Here is a 22,763-nt window from a genome sequence, read left to right as displayed (position 1 = left end):
ATGGGACCTGTTAGGCTAGGGGCAGACAGTAGGAAAGGAGAACTTCCCCTATCTGGTGACTAAATAAGAGGGATGGGGAGGAATAAAGAGGGAGGGTAGGACCAGGAGGAGATGAGGGAGGAGGCTACAATTAGGATACAAAGTGAATAAATTGTAAATAATAATAATAACAGAAAAGAAAAACAGACAAAAACAAACAACAAATCCAAGAAACCCACAAATTCTCCACAAAACACAAAAAACAAAATATACAAGAAAAGATCAATAAGACAAAAAAAGATACCCAAGCAAAGAAAAATGAGACAAATGTCTATAAAAATATCATTCAGTTCATTTTGTTTGTTCAAACTACTCCTGGGCATGGTGCTTGTCTTGAAGTGTGGTTTGTATACCTAGTGAGACCCCAGCGGGAAAAACTAATTATCTTGGTCAGGGGTGGGAGCCCCGTTTACTTCCTCCTCTCCATTGCTGGCAATCCATCTGGCTTCCCGTGTATGCCCTGTGCTTGCTGCCATGGTCTCTGGGAGTTCATGTGTGCCTCAGTCCTGCTGTGTCTGGAAAACACTTTCTTTGGAGTCATCCATCCCCTCTGGCTCTTAAAATCTTACTGCTTCCTCTTCTGCATAGCTTCCTGGGTTCTGAGGGGAGGGGTTTGATGACATCGCACTCAGAAAAGACTGCTCCAAAGTCTCTCACTCTCTGCACGTTGTTCAGGAGTGGGTCTCTGTGTTAATTGCCATCTCCTGTAAGAAGCTGCTCTGACGATGGCTAAGCAAGGTTATGATCCTCTACATCATATATAATAAAATAAAATATTTAGCTAATGCTGTAAAGTACCTGTTTTGTAAAATAAATTCCACAAAGATTATGAAATTAATTATGAATGCATACAAATTTATTCATTTTATGTGTATGAGTGCTCTATCTGCCTGTACACCTGCATGCCAGAAGAGGACATCAGATCCCAGCATAGATGGTTCTGAGCCACCATGTGGTTGCTGGGAATTGAACTCGGGACCTCTAGAAGAGCAGCCAGTGCTCTTAACTGCTGAGCCACCTCTCCAATCCCGTAGTAGGATTTTTATAATTAAAACTTGAGTCATCTCTGTGCGTTAAAACATAGTTTAAGACAATCGTTTTTAAAGACCGTAGATTCTACTTGTCATGATTTATAATTGCTTATGCTGTAATTTTAAAAATATTCATTTTCAGTAAAGTCAAGAACTGTTCTATCGGTAATAATTTTTAAGACGGAATGTATCCTTCCTTTCTTTGTATTACACCACACTTTCTGGGTTTAAATTCTACTTTTGCCACTTAGCATCTGTCAGGCTTTGGTTTATTATTTACTTCTCTGAGCGTCAGTACCCTTATCAGTGAAGTGGATATGACAAGGATGTCTGCTCCCCAGTGTGTGTGGATGACTGGAAAAGTTCATCCTGGGGAGCCAATTGTTTTATGGTATAAATTCAGCAAATATTAGCTACCTTGTCACTATGATAGATTAAAAGTGTCATTCTAGAGGATAAATCTGAATATGTAACTTTCTTTGTATGCAGATATCCTTTTCTATGGATCAGGAAGTCATCAGTTTGCATTTCTGGTATTTGTGACTGTGTGTTAGGGAAGCATGTCTCAAGATCAGTGAGTAATTGATGTATGTTTCTGTGGTTCCTTGCAGACATCATGGAAATCAGGACCGTGGCAGTTGGAATTGTGGCAATTAAAGGGGTGGAAAGTGAATACTATCTTGCAATGAACAAAGAAGGAAAACTCTATGCAAAGGTACTAATAATTAACTGAGTAATTATGCAAATCTATTTTGTCAAAAATATCTGCCTCTCTGAAAAGTGGAATTACTTTTGTTCTACCGCTACAAGTTGAATATTCAATTAAAACATTCTTTACAGCACTAAGGCAAACTATTTTTTTGTTTGACCTTAGATTGCTTAAGCTACCTGGATGTTGGTTATCTGTAAGATAACTTGGAATGACTGATCTCTAGGGATCCTTCCAATTCTAAACTTCCTTGTGCACTTTATATACTTGCAACCTAAAATTTCCATGTGTGAGTATTAAAGCTCTTTTTGAAAGCATTCACCCGATTTGCACATTGCTGACATGGAAATTCTTAGGAAAAAAATTTGAAGCATTTAGTTCATTTAGCAACATCAGCCTCACAATCATGAGCTTTGAACTGTTAGCATTCACATGGCTTCCGATTTATTACCATGTGGTTTATATGACAGTTGATCCCACTAGAGTAAAACAAAAGTAATGTTTCTTTTTATTCTTGTAGCTCTGCACAATGCCTATGCTGGCAAACTATAGAATAGAGGTTAATCAAATAAACGCTTGGCTGCAGGTCTGAACAAAGAAGTAACTTTGCGTTTTGGTACAATTGAGGGCAACATAGTAGAAAATGAAGTTTATTATATAGTCGTCACCTACCTGCAGGAGGTGGAGGCTATCCCCTCTACTCTAAATTTCTGGTGGATGGAAAATGGGGATCCCAGCATTAAAGAGTAGAAATTTACTGTCCAAATTGACATAACTAAATATATATTATATTATCCCAGCATTAAAAAGTAGAAATGTACTGTCCAAATTGACATAACTAAATGTGTATTATATTATTATTATTATTTGTGTGTTACATGTAAGATGCTTTCAACCTATGCCAAAAAAAATGGCATACGTAAACCTCCTAAACTGTATCAGTTATGCTCAATCTGAGGCTTAAAATAAGTCACATATATTTCACCTCGGCAGACCATCACCTGCTTGTTGTTAGGCTGAACCCCTTTAGAACTCGTTTTAATAACTGTGTGTTTTGTTTTTGTTTTTTGCTTGTTTTTATCAGAAAGAATGCAATGAAGATTGCAACTTCAAAGAGCTCATTCTGGAAAACCATTATAACACGTATGCATCAGCTAAATGGACACACGGTGGAGGGGAAATGTTCGTTGCCTTAAATCAAAAGGGGCTTCCTGTCAAAGGGAAGAAAACAAAGAAAGAACAAAAAACAGCCCATTTTCTTCCTATGGCAATAACCTAATCGTACATGGTGTTTGAGAAACCAGTTTCACTCAGCAGGGAGATTTCTTTCCAGTGGACTTTTTTCTTCTTTCTGTTTTCTTACTCTGTCTCTCTCTCTCTTCTAAAGTAATCAAGAAAGGCTGGAAAACTACTGAAAAACTGATCAAGCTGGACTTGCGCATTTTTGTTTATTTTAAAAGACTGCATTAAAGAAAGATTTGAAGAATATACACAAAAATCAGATTTAGTAACTAAAAGTTGTAAAAAGTTGTAAAAGTGGTTGTACAATCATAATGTTAGTGACGTGGTGTTTTTCTTAAATTAATTTACCCGGAAGAGTATGTTAGATTTGACTATCTGATAATGAATATTTAATATCACTATCTGCTTATAGAATGGCTGCTATAATAATAATAATGATAATGCAGATGATGTTAGATAAGGTATGTCAGACCTAAAGGCTGCTGGGATGTCCTGTCAGGTGATCAAGCCCACACAAATTGTCGACGATGAGCAGTGTTTGAAAGCTTTCCAGTAAGAACTATAATCCAGTTCAGCTCTATTCAGAAAAAAATGAATGTTCTCAACTTTTTTTTTTATCATAGAATGAAATCTATAGGTGGCTTTACAAAATTACAGGCTTGGAACATACCTGTGCTGATTAACATGGAAAAAAAAATGTAACCCCACTCAAATTGAACAGGTATTGCTAACAGAATGTTTCAAAAATCTGTACATAAAATAGCAATGATGATAATATGTACTTCATCTCACCACAAAATAACATTTTATAATCCCTAAAAATAAAATTCAGAAATCTTTACTTTTTTTTTTTTTTTCAAATAACATAACCTATCTTTTGTATAAGTCACATTTTGGAAACACAACTTTTAGTAATGCTCTTCCCACAAATATCATGCTTCCCCTCCCCCACTGTGGTTACAGCATTAAACTCTACTTTAAGTTGTATTTGAATTTTATTGTTTTGTTATTTAAGTTTATGTTATTTATAAAGAAAAAACCTTAAGAAGCTGTATCTGTTTCATATGCTTTTAATTTCAAGGGAACGACAAAACCGTCTGCCCACACTGCAGATTTCTTCCCCCCTGGAGACTGACACCAGGTCTAGCACAGCGCTTGGCTAGCGAGTGCTGGATGGCAGACAAGAATGACAGCCTGCAGCCATGCTTACAATAGATGTCTCACAGCGAGTGATACAAGAATGTGGGAAAGACTTTGCATAACACTCTTGCCAATGAATTTGGATCACACAAGTAAAAGAAATCAAAGGATTTTAGTGAGAATGTATTTTGATGCACAGCAATAAAGCATAGTTTAAGAGTAGGTATAGTTAAATTTAGCAATTTGGTAATCCAGAGTTTTCTGCCATGCAACAACATGCCAATATTGAAATGGCAAGAGCATAACCCCAATAGAAGTTGTGGTCAGGGTATGGAGCCCCAAACACCTAAGGCTTCAGGCCGGGCCCCAGATAAAGGGCTTGACAGAGAGATGAATACTTACTCCATAGGTCCACCGCCAGCAGATGCTGACAGAGCTTCGTGTGTGCTCACCAGGGGAAGGGCAGCATTTAGTTAAATTGTTGGTATTTGAATTAATGTAATAACAACTTCAAATGCTTCCATTAAAGTGTCTTTATATTACATAAAACACATATTTGGTAATATGTTTATAAGTAAAAGTTATATGGCAAAGCCTTTGTCAACAAAAATAACAGAATCACTTGGCTTTCTCGTGGTTTGCCCAGGTATCCAAGGCAAAGGTAGGAAGTGTTGACCTTTGTCACAAACACTGCAGGAGATACCGTGAGGGAATATTCTGTATTAGCATCCAATTTGAGGATATTTGTAGTCAAGCTTTCTAGCCCTGGCTCCTGTAACTGGAGTCTTGTGAAAATATCAAGGGTAGAAGAAGATTATGTTTTTCATAGTTGTTTCATAGGTGCCTAGCTGAGTTCTAGTCCACAATCAATATATATGTATATGTGAAATATATATATATATACATGAATCCATTCAATTAATATTTTTTCAAGGAAAAGGTAAAATGTAGTGACATTCTGGAATTTTGGTTTCTTTAAAAAACTCAGAAATACTAGTTTTTGTCTTAAACCTAGTGCTAAAAGGCTGCTTCAGCCTGTCCACAGCAGCTGACTATGATTTGCCTCATGCTCTAGCGGAGGTGCGGTTTTTCCAGTTGCACACAGTTTCTGTGACTGTGTAATGTTTGGAATTCTGGACACTTTTCAGAGGGTATATAAATGCTAGGGCCCTGAGACGTGGGGTTGGTTTTTGGTGGTTGGTGGTTGGTGGTTGGTGGTTGGTGGTCATTCCTAGGGCTAGGTTGCACTTTGTTAATAGTCATGCTCAAAGAAGAATCAAGAAGAAAGAAATTAGAGTCAAGAATCTTTATCTTTTTCTCCTTGTATGTGTGTGTGTGTGTGTGTGTGTGTTGTCTGTGTGTCTGTGTGTCATTGTGCCTGTGAGACACACACACACACACACACACACACACACAGACACTTACTCCATAATCCATCAGAATGAATATGAGCCCATATGAATATCAGACAATTATCATGTGTGGTCATTTCTAAGAAAACCTTAAAGTGTTTTTTTTTTAACTATGAATAGCTTGCTACTCACTCACATGTAACTCAGCGGTGCCGTCACCTTACTCTTTGCTTATTCTACTACCACATTCAAGAATACTCAGTATTCAATAACAGTCTGACTTATTCAGACTCCCATAGCCTCACATCTGCTCTCCAATTTTGAGGAATTTATCCAGATTTAACTTCTCTTGAATAGAGATTAGACAGGAAGCAGTAAAAAATAAAATCTTACTATTTTCCCAATACTGTGATTTCTTTATAAAGCAACATCTACCAAGGAGCCAGGTAATTTCTTATGAGAAGCTTTACCATTTGCATCCTGACTGTGACAGTCCTGTTTCACAAATCACCATCCTGTGCTTTCTGAAAGCCTTTGTCATTATATGAACAATAATTATTCCTTTCTCTGTCTGGATGCAGCTGTGCATTCAGTTATGTCCCGTATAACATGAAAATTTAATGACCTAAAACAACAGTTCTTTTGTCTTATAATTATCTGGGTGCTCTGACTGCAAGCCCTCATAAAGTTGTAATCAAGGTATTAACCAGGGAAGCCATTGATCTCAATACGCAGCCCTGAGGGAAATCCAGCACCACCCTTCACTGGCTGCACCCGGCAAACATCAACTCCTCATCATGGGATCTTCATAACACTGTTTCTCAAAAGAAGTTTATTTCCTACAAAACAGTGGATCAGAGAATAAAAGTTCCTGAGTGGAAGCCATAGTTTTAAGAAGCAATCTCCAGTGTGATTTCACTTCTGTACATACAGGGGACATATTATCCCTGAAGTACATATCAGAAGGGAGGCCATTGTAAAGCGCCTATTGCAAGCCATGGATTACACCGCCATTCACAGCTTTACCACAAACCATGTGTTCCAAGGCCTGATAAGACCAATCCAAGGTATTCATAGAGAAACAAATGAAGTAGGTATATTTTCTGTGCAAAGTTGGTCCTTTCTTTCACAGGAAAATCAGAGAAGGCTTAGGTCACGCCTGGCTTTGTTGGCCTGTGTTCTGTGTTCTTAGGTCTCACACGGCAGCAAACTGACAATGGCTCCAAGTAAGACATTATTATGCCTTCAGATTCAACCTAAAAATAATTCTCCTCTTAACTTCACTACCTTAAAGAATAAGATTATACAGGGGCTTTCTCTGGCATGAGCTCAGTGGCTGGCTCTCTGATCACCTCCCCCTCAGGGCGGGGCAGCCTTGCCAGGCCACAGAGGAAGACAGTGCAGCCAGTCCTGATGAGACCTGATAGGCTAGGGTCAGATGGAAGGGGAGGAGGTCCTCCCCTATCAGTGGACTAGGAGAGGGGCATAGGAGGAGAAGAGGGAGGGGGACACACCCAGGATACAAACTGAATAAATTGTAATAAATGATGATAATAAAAAAGAAAAAAAAAACATAAAAAGAATCTGATCATAGATGTCGACCTTGGGGCTGAATGACCCTTTCACAGGGGTTGCCGACACCATCAGAAAACACAGATAGTTATGTTACCATTTTTAACAGTAGCAAAATTACAGTTATGAAGTAGTAATGAAAATAATTTTATGGTTGGGGGTCAGCACAACATGAGGAACCGTGCTGGAGCGTTGCAGCATTAGGAAGGTTGAGAACCACTACTCTAAGCAAAACAAAACCTAAAAAGACCCCAAAGCTATTGGTTTCCATGCAGGACGCACATTAGATTCACCTCCAGGAGTTACTTTTCTTTTTGAAACAAGGAGGCACAAGCTCATTGGCGAAGTGCCTAGAAAGAACTTCCTCCGACACGTTATCCACAGATTCCTCATCCGCTAGTATGGAAAAGCAGGTAACGTGAGGCTTCCACGGAGCGTAACAGGAATCTCTAGGGTTCTTGCTGCAGTTGAGAACTAACGAGACAAGTGGAAGAAACAAACCCAAACTCCTTTCCAATCTAGCCCTGGCTCATTATCTCCTTTTAAAACTCACTCATTCCCCACCGAGGTTTGCCATAATTTTTCTGTCGACAGTTAGCACTACACAGAGCACAAACATGAGAAAGAGCTGTAATCATTTTGACAATGAAATGATTACAGAATATAAGGTGCGTAAAAGTTCAAGCCAATTCAAAGTCCATTCTCAGAAGGAACATGCATTGGCTATCATTAAATCCCTCTGTTCAAATTTGTGATCTAATCACAGAGAATACATCATAAATTGCATGGAGGCCAGCAAAGTGGCAGTTGAACAAAGGTAACTGGTTAAAAATTTTGCTGTTGGATAGGCAGGAAAAGACAAGAGGCAAAACACTAAAAATCCAGAATATGTTTGGATTGCTGAGCAGATACTACCAAGTTCATAAAAATTACCAAAAATGGGTTGGATCTTTTGTGACTCCTGAACCCGGATGACTGTTTCCAAGATTAGGGAAGTTGAGGGATATTGATATACATATATTTTATACTTCCCTCTTTCTAAAAATGGCAAGATTCAGCCATTTTTTTGTGTAATGGTGTCCTGCACATCTTGGGTTTTGTTTTGTTTTTTTATTAATCTTTCCTTTTTTTTCTTCCATTTTCTTTGTTTTTCATGTGATCGGAATGTTCAAAGGAGCTGTCTTTAAGTTTAGATATTTTTTTTCCTGCTTTAGACTGCTGTCAAATTTCTTAGCTGTGTTTTCATTTGACTTATTAAGTTCTTCAGTTCCAAGGTTTCTATTTGGTTCTTTTCCATGCCAACTCTCTGGAGATTTTCTCATTCTAACCAGTGCTATTTTTCCTATTCCATTCTCTCTTTGTAGCTGCTCTTGTCTCACTGTCTTTCCTTCAAACCATTCCTTTGAATATCTTATCAGGCATGTCATTGATTTTCTGTCCTTTGAGATTAGTTGCCAGAAAGTTGTTACGCTGCGTGGGAGCATCACGTTACCTGCTTTTCCATACTAGCGGATGAGGAATCTGTGGATAACGTGTCTGAGGAAGTTCTTTCTAGGTACTTCGCCATGATTATATAAATAATTGTACCTCCCCCTGCGCACAGGTCAGTGTCACACATCTGTCATCTACACCTGGCTTTTAAAAGTACAGTCCAAAACAACAAGTACAGCAGCCGCTGTAGGAGGGGACAGTCTGCCCTCTGATTGAATGCTGGTTCTCAGACATACATGCAGAAAAAAAAAACTCAAGTGACAATACATGCTGGAGAGGATGTGGAGCAAGGGGAACCCTCCTCCATTACTGGTGGGAATGTAAACTTGTACAACCATTTTGAAAATCAGTCTGTCACTCTTTCAGAAAATTAGGAATAGTGCTACCTCAAGATCCTACTATACCACTCCTAGGCGTATATCCAAAATACGCTCAAGTATACAACAAGGACATTTGTTCAACCATGTTAGTAGCAGCTTTATTTGTAATAGCCAGAATCTAGAAACAACCCAGATGTCCCTCAACAGAGGAATGGAAACAGAAATTGTGGTACATTTACACAGTGGAATATTACTCAGCAATTAAAAACAAGGAAATCATGAAATTTGCAGGCAAATGGTGAGAACTAGAAAATATCATCCTGAGGGAGGTATCTCAATAGGAGAAAAACACACAGGGTATATACTCACTCATAAGTGGATATTAGACATATAGTATAGGATAAACATACTAAAGTCTGTACACCTACAGAAGCTAAGCAAGACGGAGAACCCTGGGTAAGATGCTCAATCCTCACTCAGAAAGGCAAACAGGATGGACATCAGAATAGGGAGAAAACAGGAAATAGGGCAGGAGCCTACCACAGAGGGCCTCTGTAAAACTCTAGCCAGCAGGGTATCAAAGCAAATGCTGAGACTCATAGCCAAACTTTGGGCAGAATGCAGGGAATTTTATGAAAGAAGGGGGAAATAGAAAGACCTGGAGAGGACAGGAGCTCCACAAGGAGAGCAACAGAAGCAAAAAACTAAGCCCAATGGTCTTTTCTGAGACTGATACTCCAACAAAAACATGCATGGAGATAACCTAGAACCCTTGCACAGATGTAGCCCACGGCAGGCAGCTCAGTCTCCAAGTAGGTGCCCTACTAATGGGAACAGGGACTGTATGTGACATGAACCCAGTGGCTGGCTCTTTGATCACTTCCCCCTGAGGGGGAGCAACCTTCCCAGGCCACAGAGGAAGACAATGCAGCCAGTCCTGATGAGACCTGATAGACTAGGGTCAGATGGAAGGGGACAGGGACCTCCATTATCAGTGGACTTGGGGAGGGGCATGGGAAGAGATAAGGGAGGGAGGGAGGGATTAGGAAGAAATGAGGGAGGGGGCTATATCTGGGATACAAAGTAAATAAACTGTAATTAATAAAAAAATAAAAAAAATATTTTTATATAATGTGTTTGATAAGGTCCACAATCCTATTCTCTCCTCCCTCCAGAACCCAAAATATTCCCTTTCTAACTTCACATGCTGTCTGTCCTCTTTTTAGATGCCCATGGAGTCCATGTAGGGCTGCCTATAAGTGCATGGGTCTGGGATGATCTGTTGAGCATGAGCCGTCTCTCTGTGGCCTAGAGAAAATGGGTAATGCCTTCCCCAGAGGCCATCCCTGCCAATATCGCCTCATACAGCCCCTCAGTGTTCATCCTGGGATTCTGCATGGCTTGATGTCCTGCAAGTCCTGGGCATGCAGCCACTGTCAGGTCACGAATGCAACACCATTTCATGCCAAACATCTGCTCTCTCTGGCTCTTAGAATCTTTCCTCCTCATCTTCCATGATTCCTGACCCTCAAAGGGAGAGGTATGACACAGATGTCTCATTTAGAGTTGAACTTGCAATGCTCTCTTTCTCTCTGTATGCTAACTGGTTGCGGGTCCTTGTATCATTCCTTATCTATTGCAAAAAAGAATATGTAAGGTGATGAACACAGCTAGTCCTGGTCTATCTTCTCTCAGTTAGATATTGGTTAAGAATCAGAATGTGAATGCTATAAAATTTCATTTTATACCTGAAATCTGTGAAATGGAACAAGCACTGAAATGTTTTGATAAATAAACACATATGGGAATGCACACAGTCTGTCTTGACAGACTTCTAAATCTCCAGTGGCAGAACTTACCTGGAAAAGCAAGAGTTCTGGACTTCACCTCCTTATTTAGAGGGAGTTTGCTTTCACAGCAATTACCTGGTAGAATGGCAAATTTCTTCCCAGGGCTAAAGCATGGTACACACACACACACACACACACACACACACACACAAACCTTTTGTGCTTTGACTTCTAGCTCTTAGGATCCTTTCTGGTTTATGTATGGTATTCTAAAAAACTCATTAAAGTGTATCAACAGCAAAACAAGCAAATTCCTATAATTACTAACAGATAGGAATCATGTGTCATTATATTTATACAGAGTATAAAGAGTAGGAAGCCATGTCTCCTTGTGATCAATCACTTCCAAATGTACAGATCTAAAAAGCTGTAATGAACCAGTTAAATAATTGTTAAATAATTAAATTGTTAAATAATAAAACCAGTTAAGTAATTAGCCAAGGAGTTCCTCAAGAGCAGGCTGATAGGTCAGCCCATCTTTCCTGGCATAACTGAAGGAAAACACTGGAAAGTAGCTCTCTCCACAGATGCTCTGAAACCAAAGAGCCTTTGTTCTGATCCGGCTGGTCAGAAATAAAACCTGTATACAAGATTGCACTTGGTACTGCAGTCTTAGTATAAATAGAAGCAAAATTAATTTGCCTTAAAGAGTTCATTAATTGAGAGTAGTTAAGGAGAATTGATTTTTGTAAGGCAGTTTTGGACACAGAATTCAAGAAACAGAAAAAAATACAAAGATATATCAAAGTAAATGGATATTTAAATTTTTCTTTAAGTGGACTTTTTAATAAATGAATCATTTTGAAAAGAAAAAGTGGGAAAATAATCATATTCCTTACCGCAAAATAAATTTTGTATGGATTTAGTAAGTCAGTCAAAATATAGAAGCAGGGAAGTACTAGGAAAAAAAGCCAGGTAAGTATTTTGATAACCTTATTATAAGTCTTGAGAAAACACAACAAGGCTTAAGCTTTAAAAGAAATATGGCATAAATGTACCAAATAAAAATGGTTGACTTCTCTGTTGCAAGACGCATTACCACCCAGCAAGCCACTCAGCCTAAGGCAAGAATGTCTATAGTTCTAAAAATTGACATGAAAGTGTCACACTAGGTGAGCAGGAAAAGGGCGCGAGATACACCACTACATCAGCAATTTACAAATCAAATGATGTCCTAGGTAACTGATAACTGGCCTGATTGACTGCGCTGCGGCTACCTTCTCACGCCTGATTTGTCGCATTTGCTTACTGGATACTATGTGCTCCTGGTTGGCAGAGGTCCTGCTTTTCACCAACTTTGACGGTGGCCGCCTGCTACCGTGTATGGTGGTTGTGCAGAGATCTTTTAGTCTCCACTGGTTCCAGAAGCCACTCCGGGGTTTTAGACCTGTTAAGGTAGAGCGTATATTAGCCAATCCGATTTTTATGAACAAACTAGGACTGTCTACATCTCTCTAGATACAGCTACCAGGTTGTTTTAATCATTAGTTACCATTGTGTAAAATACATAGATGCTTTGCATTTCACTTGAGTGTTCTTGATAGGCTGCCTATATTTTAAAGCATTAGACATTGATAGAAAGTTTGTTGTATAGTAAGGCCAGTAGGCAGCTGATTAAGGATTAAGGCAGGGTTTATTTTTCATTGCCCTCAAGAAAAGGATGCTACAGGGGGCTACATCAGGGAGACTCAGGTTGGCCAGGAGAGAGCAACACCAAAGGTACAGCAAGCAAGCTACTTTTTTTTTTTAAGGAGGAAATTATTCAGTTATTCCAGCAGGTTCTAGGCTCAAGGTTTACCCCAGTTGCTTGATTCCTAGGATGTCAAACATCTGGGTTAAGAATTTAGTGAAGGAGAAGGTTCTTACGGGCAGGGCTATAGATTGGTCGGTGTGTATTTAATAATTATACCTATAATTATTTACTATATCTAGAAACAGTCTGGCCCAATGAAGGGTATGTCCTTAGGTGTTAAAATATAAAATATAAAGGATACAATTCATGATTAATACAATCTGGTGGTAGAATGCCCTTCTGTTTCTGGGATTAAACTCTATTTGGTATATGTGTAATGTAGAAAGAAATAATGTGTTGGTTCTCCATAGATATCAGATGTGCTCTGATGTGAACATCTTTCTTTAAAGTTTTATTTTTACAATTTATTAATTTTATATCCTGACTGTAGCCACCTCTCTCATCTCCTCTCAGTTCCATTCTCTCTCTCTCTTCCCTCCCTATTCCCTTCCCATAGTCCACTGAAAAAGGGAGACTTCCTCCTTCATCATCTGACCCTAGCTTGTCAAGTCTCACCAACCTGGATCCTCTTCCTCTGTGGCCTGGCAAGGCCAAACTCCCAGGGGGGATGATTAAAGAGCAGGCAACCCAGTTCATGTCAAAGATAGCACCTGCTCTCCTTATTCGGGATCCCACACGGAGACTGAGCTGCCTTCGGCCACATCTGAGCAGGGGGTCTATGTCCTCTTCATGCATGGTCCTTGTTTGGTGCACCAGCCTTTGCAGCACCCCCTGGGCTCAGATTTTGGCTTTGTTGGTCTCCTTGTGGAGTTCCTGTCCCCTCCGGGTCCTTCTATCCCCACCTTCTTCCATAAGACTCCCTGTGCTCTGCCTGAAGTTTGGCTGTGAGTTTCCGCATCTGCGTTGATCCGGGTGGGGTGGAGATTTTCAGAGAACCCCTATGGTAGGCTCCCATCCCGTTTCCTCTCTTCTACCACTTCTGGTGTCTATCCTGTTTGCCATTCTGAATGAGATTTAAACACCCTCCCAAGTATCTTCTTTGTTGTTTATCTTCTTCAGGTCTGTAGATTTTAGTACGTTTATCCTATAGTATATGACTAATACCTGCTTATAAGTGAATATATACCATCCATTTCTCTCTGGTTCTGAGATACCTCACTCAGGATGATCTCTTCTAGTTCCATCCATTTGTTGGTTATGTTTTTATGCTAGCCTCTACCCATCTGGCTGTCTCAGGTGCTGGCTGTTAGTTTCTGGTGCCTGCTGGAATCCTGGGGTGGGGAGAATCCCCTTGGCCGGGGATGGTTGTTCCTGAAGGAGGCCTCCTCAGCTTTTTGGATATGGTCACCAAATGGCCAGTGCTTCTCAGGTGTATGGACTGGTGGCATAACTGAGGTTGTTGGAGGTTGGGGGAGGCTGTCTTTTCACCAGGAAAAGTCCTGAAGACAACTGCCCTGCACTGGGTTTCTTGCTCTGAATTTAGTGAGCTGTTGCTGCTGCTCTTACTCTGTGTTTGCTGGGTGCAGCCCTCTCGAAGAACCAGGGAGCCCCATGGTTTGGTCAGTTTGGGTAGGGAGACAGGTTGTGCCTTGGACCAGTGTCTAGGCGCTGATCCTGTGGATCTCAGGCTTCTGTAGGTCTGAGGTTGGAGTTCTTTGCCCCAGTACTCAAGCAGTAATCAGTGGCAAGTGAGCGCAGCACACAGGCAGGAGGCTAAGGCCAGGAGCCTGGGGAACCCAGGAACTTCTCCTGAATTAGCTGGGTGTCCTGAGGTTGGACCTCTTGTTCCCTGATATTTCCTCCCAAAAGGGAGACCCAGTCTGTGGTGTTTTGGGGTCCACAATTTAGTCTGGGATGGTGAATAGAGCACGCAGGTGCAGGCGGGTGGCTCCGGCTGGTGACTGGGTGCTTGCAGGAACCTGGGAGCTTTTTCCAGGAATTTTTCATGGTGGTGTGTGTAGGGGGTTTGGCTGGGTATCTTGAGGTAGAACCTGATGTTTTCCTCACCATGGGGTTTCCTCCTGATAGGGAAACCCAGTCTGTGGCGTTTAGGGGCACTCAGTTCTGTCTGAGACAGTGAGTAAGGTGTGCAGGCAGGTTTCTGGGCTGGTGGCTAAGTGCCTGCTGGGACCAGACCTTTTCCATGGATTATCTAGGTGACCTGAGGTCAATCCCAATTGCTTCCTTCACCATGGGGTTTTCTCTGGAGTGGAAAACCCAGTCCCTGGTGCTGTGGGGCCAACAGTTCAGTCTGGGATGGTGATCAGAGCACGCACGCAGGCCTGTGGCTCTGCCCTGATGACAGCATGCCTGCCAGTACCCAGGAACTCTTCCAGGATTTAGCTGGGTGACCTGAGAATGGACCCACAGTTCGGTCTGTTGGTCGATGTGCAGTCCCTGCTGTCCTGCTCACCAGACACAGTGTCCTCTCGGCGCCACCATCTTGGATCCCCCTCCCCATTTTGATAATTCCTCGTCCTAATGTTTTCCAAACAGGAATGTCAAGTCTTCAAATATGAGAATTTTAAAATATACTTATTTGTAGTTTTTGTTGTTGTTGTTGTTGTTCTCTTATTAGATACAACACAGAGAGGTAAAATCTAAAAATAGAAGCGGCAAAGGATGAGTTTCTGCCACATGGATTTTTTTGCAGCTCTCTTTTTCCTCCTTCTTCTCTTTTTCCTCCTCCCTTCTTCTTCCTTACTCTTTTTCTCCTCATTCTTTCTTCTTCTCAGTTCTTTCTTCCTTCTTTCCTCCTCCTTTCTTCTTCTTCTTTCTCTATTTTCATTCTTCTTCCTCCCTCTTCTTCCTTCTTTTCTTCTTCTCTTCATTTTTTAGAATACACAAAGGCCATAAATTACCCAAGAAGAACTACTATATGTGCTATACTATATATTTTTATTTATTTTTGACCATTTAGTTTAGCTTTTAACTTTGGTCAGTTGTTTTCTAAGTTCCTTTATGATTTCTTTCTTGAACAGTGGATTATTTAAGAAGATATTTCTTTCATTTTTTTAAATTTGGAAGTATTTAGGGGTACATCATCATAATTCAATACATGTATATAATATATAATAAGTCAGGGTAAAAACATTTTCATCTCTTCAACCATTAATAATTTTACAGGTTGAGAATTTCATATTTTTCTAGTCATTTTGAAATAGACCCTATGTTGTTTTAACCAATAGTTTCCCTACCGGGCCGAGGAAGCTTTAGATATGATTTCTCCATTCTGGTTTTGGTGCTCCTGATTCAGTCCCTTTCTGCCCTTACCAGACTTCTGTGACCACCATTCTATTGTGTTGTCCTAAAGAGATGATTTTCTGGTTTCTGCAAATGAGTGAGAAATAGAGTACTGGTTGTCCTGTGCCTGACTTGTTTCAATAACCTATTGGCTTCAAGTTCCATCTGTGCTGTTGCAAACTGCAAGATTTCTTTAAAAAAAAAATAGTCGAGAAGCAGATTTTTTAAAAACTATATAAATACATGACATTTTTGTTATCCATTCATCCAGTGGAGTTCATAATGATGATCTGCTTAAGCTATTGTGAAGTTGGGCACATGCTTATTATTTTGCCATGTATAAAGGTATTTTTGTTTGGTCGTGTGTTTAATTTATTGCCTTCCATCCAATGACTCAACATGTTCTACTTAATTTATAACCCTTGTGAGTGGGAACATTCGATTTTTGGCTTCCTATAAATTGCTTTCTCTATTTGAAAATAATTTGTAGTTTTCATTTTCAGCATTCTGTATAGTAATTTCTTCAGACTGTTAATCATATAACAGTACCTTTCCTCAGTCTGGGGTTTGGTCTGTTTCTTTTCTCAATCACTAGGCGAACTAGTGATTATTAGCCATACTAATAAATTGAGATTATTTCCTTGGGTTCATGTAAATTATTTGACCATGTGTTTTATTCAAGTATTTCATCTATTTTATTCAGTAATTTTGATTTTGAACTGGGTCCCAACATGTAGCCCTGGCTACCCTTAAACTTGAGATCTTTCTATGTTTGACACTCCAGTGCTAAGACTGCAGGCACTATACCTAGCTTGCCAGTTTTTCAATAGGAGGTACCTGGTTTGTTTGTTTTTGTTAGCACCCCCCACCCCCGAATTTTGTTAATATTTCTTCAAGGCTATTACTTGCTTTTTCATTCTATTAAAAGTATTTTCTGAGTGGACAAACTTTATTTATGATGAAATCTAGTTTACCAAGATTTTCTTTTACCAAGATTTTTGTTTCACATCTAAGAAATTATGTCCCAATCTAAGATACAAAATTTTCTGTCTATGCTTTTGTTGCTAAAATCCTTTCCTGGGTCATACATACACTATGTTTAAGGGCCTTTGAAAGAGCCAATAAACAAACTAAGTTAGGATTCTACCAAAATTCACTCAGGGGGCCAAACAGATATTAGGTTTATTTAGAGAGCAATGGGTGAGGAGTTATGGGCAGGAGTGTAGGTGACCTTGGAGAAATGCCGCTGGAAATTCTGTACCCAGCAACATTGATGGTTTCTCCATGCCTACATAGATGGGACCTTCCCCTCCCCTCATCATTTCCTACCTATATCTTCTAGCTCCTCCCCACCACATGCAATTAGGACAGAACTGCATATAACTGGTTGGGAAGGGTGTCTGGGTACTCAGCTAACTCTAGCCATTCCCTTCGTTTAGGAGGGAATGACACTAGCCATTCCCTTCGTTTAGGAGGGAAGGTAAACAGCTATGATGAGCTATTGTGAGCAGGCACAATAGACTCCTGAACATGGTGACAATTTAGGTCCATTTGATCTAAAGAATAATACAAGCCTGACATTCCCTTGTCTGGATGTAATTCTCAGTGTTGAAAGTGAGGTGTTAACACCATCTACTATCTGTCTTTTCACACTAGTTAATATTTGCTTTATGTATTTGGATGTTTTGAGTTTGGTTATCATGTTCTATTGATACACCAACTTCTTTGAATTAAATAATGACATCATTTATCTTATGCTCTATCTGATGTAAGTGGAGCCAACCCTGCTCCCTTTTACTTGCCACCACACAGAATACCTTCAATTCCTCTGCCTGCAGCAGTCTGGCCATAAAGCTAGAGTTGGTATCTCATAGGTAGCATAAGCTAGAGCTTTATTCTTTCTTTTTCTTCCTTTCTTTTCAAGTACACTTTTAAAGTACATTTTGATTGGAGAATGCAATCAACTTACACTCAAAGTAACTGTCTATAGGAAAGACCTTACTACCATCATTTTTTTTTCTAGATCATTGGTTCTATTCCTATGAAGTTAGAAGAGAAGTGGAGTTGTGTAGTTTGCACTGGGACACTAGGAAATGTGCCTTGATAGGCAGGCAATACACTATCCATTTAAGGTTATAACTTCTAAAAGTTATAACTTCTAAGAGTGAAAGTCATTTGAGAAAGCCTGAACTGAGAATGACACCGCAGTTATTTTCTGCTCAAAAATAACCAACTAGGAAAGTGTTTTTCCAGCAGAGACCATAGTGGCTGTAGCAGAAGGGAGCCAGTCTACACCCTGACTGTCAGTAGCAGTTGGAATGAGTATCTACATGAGATTGGTTCTATAGGATTCAAGACATAAGAGTGTGGGGCTGTGGAAACTCATGCTAAGTCCCAGAAAGCTGCTGAGGTCAGGCCATGTGTGGCAGGAATCCTTGAGAGATGATCACATGAAACTGTGAAGGTGAACCCTAAGCTGTGGCAGACATACTGAGATGTAAGAAATGATGAAATGTTAGGTGCTCACTTAGGAAAGGTTCAGGCATGGAGTGCAGCCAACCCAAACAAGGGGCCACCTGCACCACAGATAACACATTTCGAGGAGTGGGGATACCCAAGGCCACTCGAGAACAGATGATGCCAGATATAGAAGTGCAAGATGTGGTATTTTCCATGATTAGCTTTAGTATTCCTTGGCTGATCATTTCTCTTATACCGTGATTCTTTTCTTGTGTAATGGGACATTTGTGCCATTACGTGTTGGAAGCATATAACTTTTGTTTCACTTTATAAGGGCTGAACGTCTTAGTGGATTTTGAAGACTTCTGGAAATATATTACTAGGGCAACCTATGTGGTTAGGTGATAGCCACGATCCTATAGAAGTTAAGGGAAGAATTTTATGGAATAAATACACAATATCCTCTCAGGTTGATTTCTTGAACACTTGGTGCCTAGCTGATGGTGCTATCTTAGGAAGCTGTAAAATTTTAAGAGATGAGGCCTGTGATTGGGGATGAACTTATAGGTCATAGCTTCTGCTTGGTTCTGGCCCATGTCTTTCCCTGCTTTCTGTCTTCTCAATATGATGACTAGTCATTAGTTTCTTTACCAAGCCCAGAGCCTAAGCCACCATGTCTTTTTCACTGTGAAATCTCAGGCTAAAATAAATCCTTACTTCCCTAAGTTTTTCACTGTCAAGTATTTGGTCCTTGTGATGAGTATCCTGTGCTATCATTTCTGGAGATGGCATGCCACAAAGCATTTATTATGAGCCAGGTCTAATGGTGACAAAGGACTTCAGTATTGCTGATCTGTCCTTCATTATTGTAGGACAGCTATGTTGGGTAAAGTCTTCCTGATTGACTTTTTTTCCATCACTTGAAATACATCACTACTTTCTTATCCTACAAGGCTTCTTTTGAGAAGTCCCTATAGTCTAGTGGGGATTTCCTTGTATTTGATACATTGTTTCACTCTTGATATTTCATTGGGTTGGATCACTGGTTAGTGGACCTTTGAGATCCATGTGTATAGAAATGCATCTCAAGACATGGAGTGTTTTCAATAACCCTTTCGTTGAATATTTTCTTTTCCTTTATCTGTCTTCTCAAGCTAGAAATTAGATAATATAAAATTTCATTCATTAACTGTATCCTATAAACCCACTGGCTTTCATTTCATTCTTTAACCTTTTCTCTATGTAATTTAAAAGGATCTGTCTTCAAGATCACAGGCTCTTTTTCTGCTTTATCTAATCTGCAGAGAAATTCTCTAATTTAAAATTTTTGGCTCTAAAATTTCAGTTTTGTTCTTTTAAAAATCATATCTATGATTCAGACATGGTGACACATGCCTGTAATCCCAGAACTCTGGGAGGCATAAGCAGGTGGATCACTGTGAGTTCAAGCCAAGCCTGGTCTAAAAAGCGAGTCTAGGACAGCCAAGGCTACATAGAGAAACCTTGTCTCCAAAAACAAAAACAAAAACAAAAAAAGAAAAGAAAAGAAGAGAAGAGAAGAAAAGAAAAGAGAAGAGAAAAGAAAAGAAAAAAAAGAAATCACATCTATTTGTTGACTCTGTGGAGATTGTAAGTTGTCCTCTGCTCTCACTGAGTGCCCTGTATTCTCTTGAATCTCACTGGATTTCTGTAAGATGATCATTTTTACTTCCTTTCCTGGCAATATATAGCTTTAGTTTTTCAGGATTCAGTTCCATCAGTGGTGTCATGTTTCCTTTGTTTTTTAAAAATGCATCTTTGATCCTTCTGTTACATCTCTTCATCTGGCAGAGCAGTAATGTCACGACTGACTGGGGGTGTGGACTGTCTTAAAAGTTCAGACTTTGAGGGCACCACTCTTGCTTCAAGGGGGCGGGGAACCATGACTGTTTCCTGTGGAGAGTGGGGGGCATAATTTATAGGCATGGTTTGATTCTTGTGATGCACAATACTCAGAAGCCATGGCTTCTCTTGTTAGCCATCATTCTTGAGAGGTGGTTAACACTTTAGCATGGGCACCAGGAAACACTGTTTCATCAGTGGCTAATTTCCTTGGTAGCTAGGAGGCTGAGCACCTTCGGTTGGCTCAGGTTCTCAGAGGCTGTGTGCATACGTGACTGGGAGGGGAGTTTGGGGTGGCTCTGTGGCACTCCCAGGGTTAGAGTCTAGCAGGTTTAGCATGCTAAAGTGATAGAAAAGCCTGGCCGTGTAGAGATACAGTGATTACACACCACTAGAGGACATTGTACCACAGCATTGGCTCTGGGTCAAGATGACACAGAATAGTAGCAGTTTAGGGAATTGAGATCCCAGGGTGTGTGGGAGTAGTAGCCCTGGTGTAACTTTGGTAATAGTGTGTGATTCTGGGTCACTTGTGGAGCACAACAGAGATAAGGTCTAGAGTGCCCATGATATGAAGAACTGCATGCCTAAGATCCAGGTCTTGGGTCCTCTCATTGTGATACTGCCTCTGGAGTGTTGCCTGAAGAGCTGGGTTCCAGAGTCCATACACATACACTACATCTCTGAAGTCTGTATTGCAGATGCATTTGCTACTGATTAGCACTGGCTCTGGGACTCACAGCATCAGCTCAGGCATGTGTAGAGTAGCACTAGCTCTAAGGTCCAGGGTGAAGGTTAGTTCTCAATAGTTGTGTCTGTCATGTGTGAAGCACGTGGAAGCACCGTGCTGCCATAGCCAGGGAAATGTGTGCACATGTAGGCAGCATTACAATTTCTAAGGTATGCATGGAGTTGGGGAGGCAGTGGTCCTGAGGCAGCCCAGTAATGCTTTTTTCCTTTTGTTATTATTTTTATTAATTACAGTTTATTCACTTTGTATGCCATCTGTAGCTCCCTCCCTACTCTCTTCCCAATCCCACTCTACTTCCCTCTTTTCCACACATGCTCCTCCCCCAGTCCACTGATAGGAGAGGTCTTCCTTCCCTTCCTTCTGATCCTAGTCTATCAGGTCTCATCAGGACTGGCTGAATAGTCTTCCTCTCTGGACTGGTAAGGCTGCACCCACCCTGTGGGGGAGGTGATCAAAGAGCAGGCCAATCAGTTCATGTCAGAGGCAGTCCCAGTTCCTGTTACTATGGAACTCATTTGGATACTGAACTGCCATGGGCTTCATCTGTGCAGGGGTTCTAGGTTATCTCCATGAATGGTCCTTGGTTGGAGTATCAATCCCAGAAAAGATTCCTGTGCCCAGATATTTTGGTTCTGTTGCTCTCCTTGTGGCGCTCATGTCCCCTCCAGGTCATATTATTTCCCCCTTCTTTCATAAGATTCCCTGCACTCTGCCCAAAGGTTGGCTGTAAGTCTCAGCATCTGCTTTGATACCCTCCTGGGTAGAGTCTTTTAGAGGGCCAGTGAGGTAGGCACCTGTCCTGTTTCCTGATTTCTCCATCTTCTGATATCCATCCTCTTTGTCTTTCTGGCTAAGGATTGAGAATCTTACCCAGAGTCCTCCTTCTTCATTAGTTTCTTTAGATGTACAGACTTTAGTATGTTTATCCTATACTATATGTCTAACATCCACTTATGAGTGTATATATGCCATGTGTGTCTTTCTGCTTCTGGGATACTTCACTCAGAATAATCTTTTCTAGTTCCCACCAATTTCATGATTTCCTTGTTTTTAATTGCTGAGTAATATTCCATTGTGTAAATGTACCACAATTTCTGTATCCATTCCTCTGTTGAGGGACATCTCGGTTGTTTCCAGCTTCTGGCTATTACAAATAAAGCTGCTACTAACATGGTTGAGCAAATGTCCTTGTGGTATACTTGAGCATATTTTGGATATCTGCCTAGGAGTGGTATAGCTGGATCTTGAGGTAGCACTATTTCTAATTTTCTGAGAAAGCACCATATTGATTTCCAAAGTGGTTGTACAAGTTTACATCCCCAACAGCAGTGGAGGAGGGTTCCTCTTTCTCCACATCCTCTTCAGCATGTGTTGCCACTTGAGTTTTTGATCTTAGCCATTCTGATGTAAGGTGTAAGGTGAAATCTCAGGGTCATTTTGATATGCATTTCCCTGATGACTAAGGACATTGAGCATTTCTTTAAGTGTTTCTCTGCCACTTGATATTCCTCTATTGAGAATTCTCTGTTTGGCTCTGTACTCCATTTTTTAATTGGATTACTTGATTTGTTGCTGTTTAACTTCTTGAATTCTTTATATATTCTGGATAATAGCCCTCTGTCAGATAAAGGATTGGTGAAGATCCTTTCCCAATCTGTAGGTTGTTGTTTTGTTCTGACAAAAGTGTTCTTTGCTTTACAGAAGCTTTTCAGTTTCATGAGGTCCCATTTATTGATTGTTGATCTTAGAGCCTGCGCTATTGGTGTTCTGTTCAGAAAGTTGTCTCCTGTGCCAATAAGTTCAAGGCTCTTCCCCACTTTTTCTTCTAAGCGCTTTAGTGTGTCTAGTTTTATATTGAGGTCTTTGATCCACTTGGACTTCAGTTTTGTGCAGGATGTTAAGTTTGGATCTATTTGCATTTTTCTACAT

At 40.3% G+C, this 22,763-nt stretch overlaps 2 protein-coding genes across 3 annotated transcripts in view; one reads left to right on the top strand and one right to left on the bottom strand.

The window, feature by feature from the left end:
• Fgf7 (fibroblast growth factor 7) overlaps positions 1-4,014 on the top strand; it is a 50,481-nt gene extending 46,467 nt beyond the window's left edge. The window contains exons 3-4 of one of the 2 annotated variants that reach the window (XM_021655935.2): positions 1,682-1,785; positions 2,864-4,014. In XM_021655935.2, the coding sequence (XP_021511610.1) occupies positions 1,682-1,785; positions 2,864-3,058 (299 nt within the window). In that variant the 3' untranslated portion in view covers positions 3,059-4,014. The remainder of the gene's footprint in view (positions 1-1,681; positions 1,786-2,863) is intronic. The other variant, XM_021655936.2, reaches the window with a different exon arrangement.
• The window catches only part of Fam227b (family with sequence similarity 227 member B), a 184,372-nt gene that overhangs the window by 97,913 nt on the left and 63,696 nt on the right, over positions 1-22,763 (bottom strand). The window contains exon 10 of the mRNA XM_060372159.1: positions 11,996-12,133. Coding sequence (XP_060228142.1) covers positions 11,996-12,133 — 138 coding nt within the window. The remainder of the gene's footprint in view (positions 1-11,995; positions 12,134-22,763) is intronic.

Source organism: Meriones unguiculatus, chromosome 18, assembly GCF_030254825.1.
Source record: "Meriones unguiculatus strain TT.TT164.6M chromosome 18, Bangor_MerUng_6.1, whole genome shotgun sequence".
NCBI lineage: Eukaryota > Metazoa > Chordata > Mammalia > Rodentia > Muridae > Meriones > Meriones unguiculatus.
Note: the sequence above shows the minus strand (reverse complement) of the source record. Positions and strands in the feature narration are given on the sequence as shown.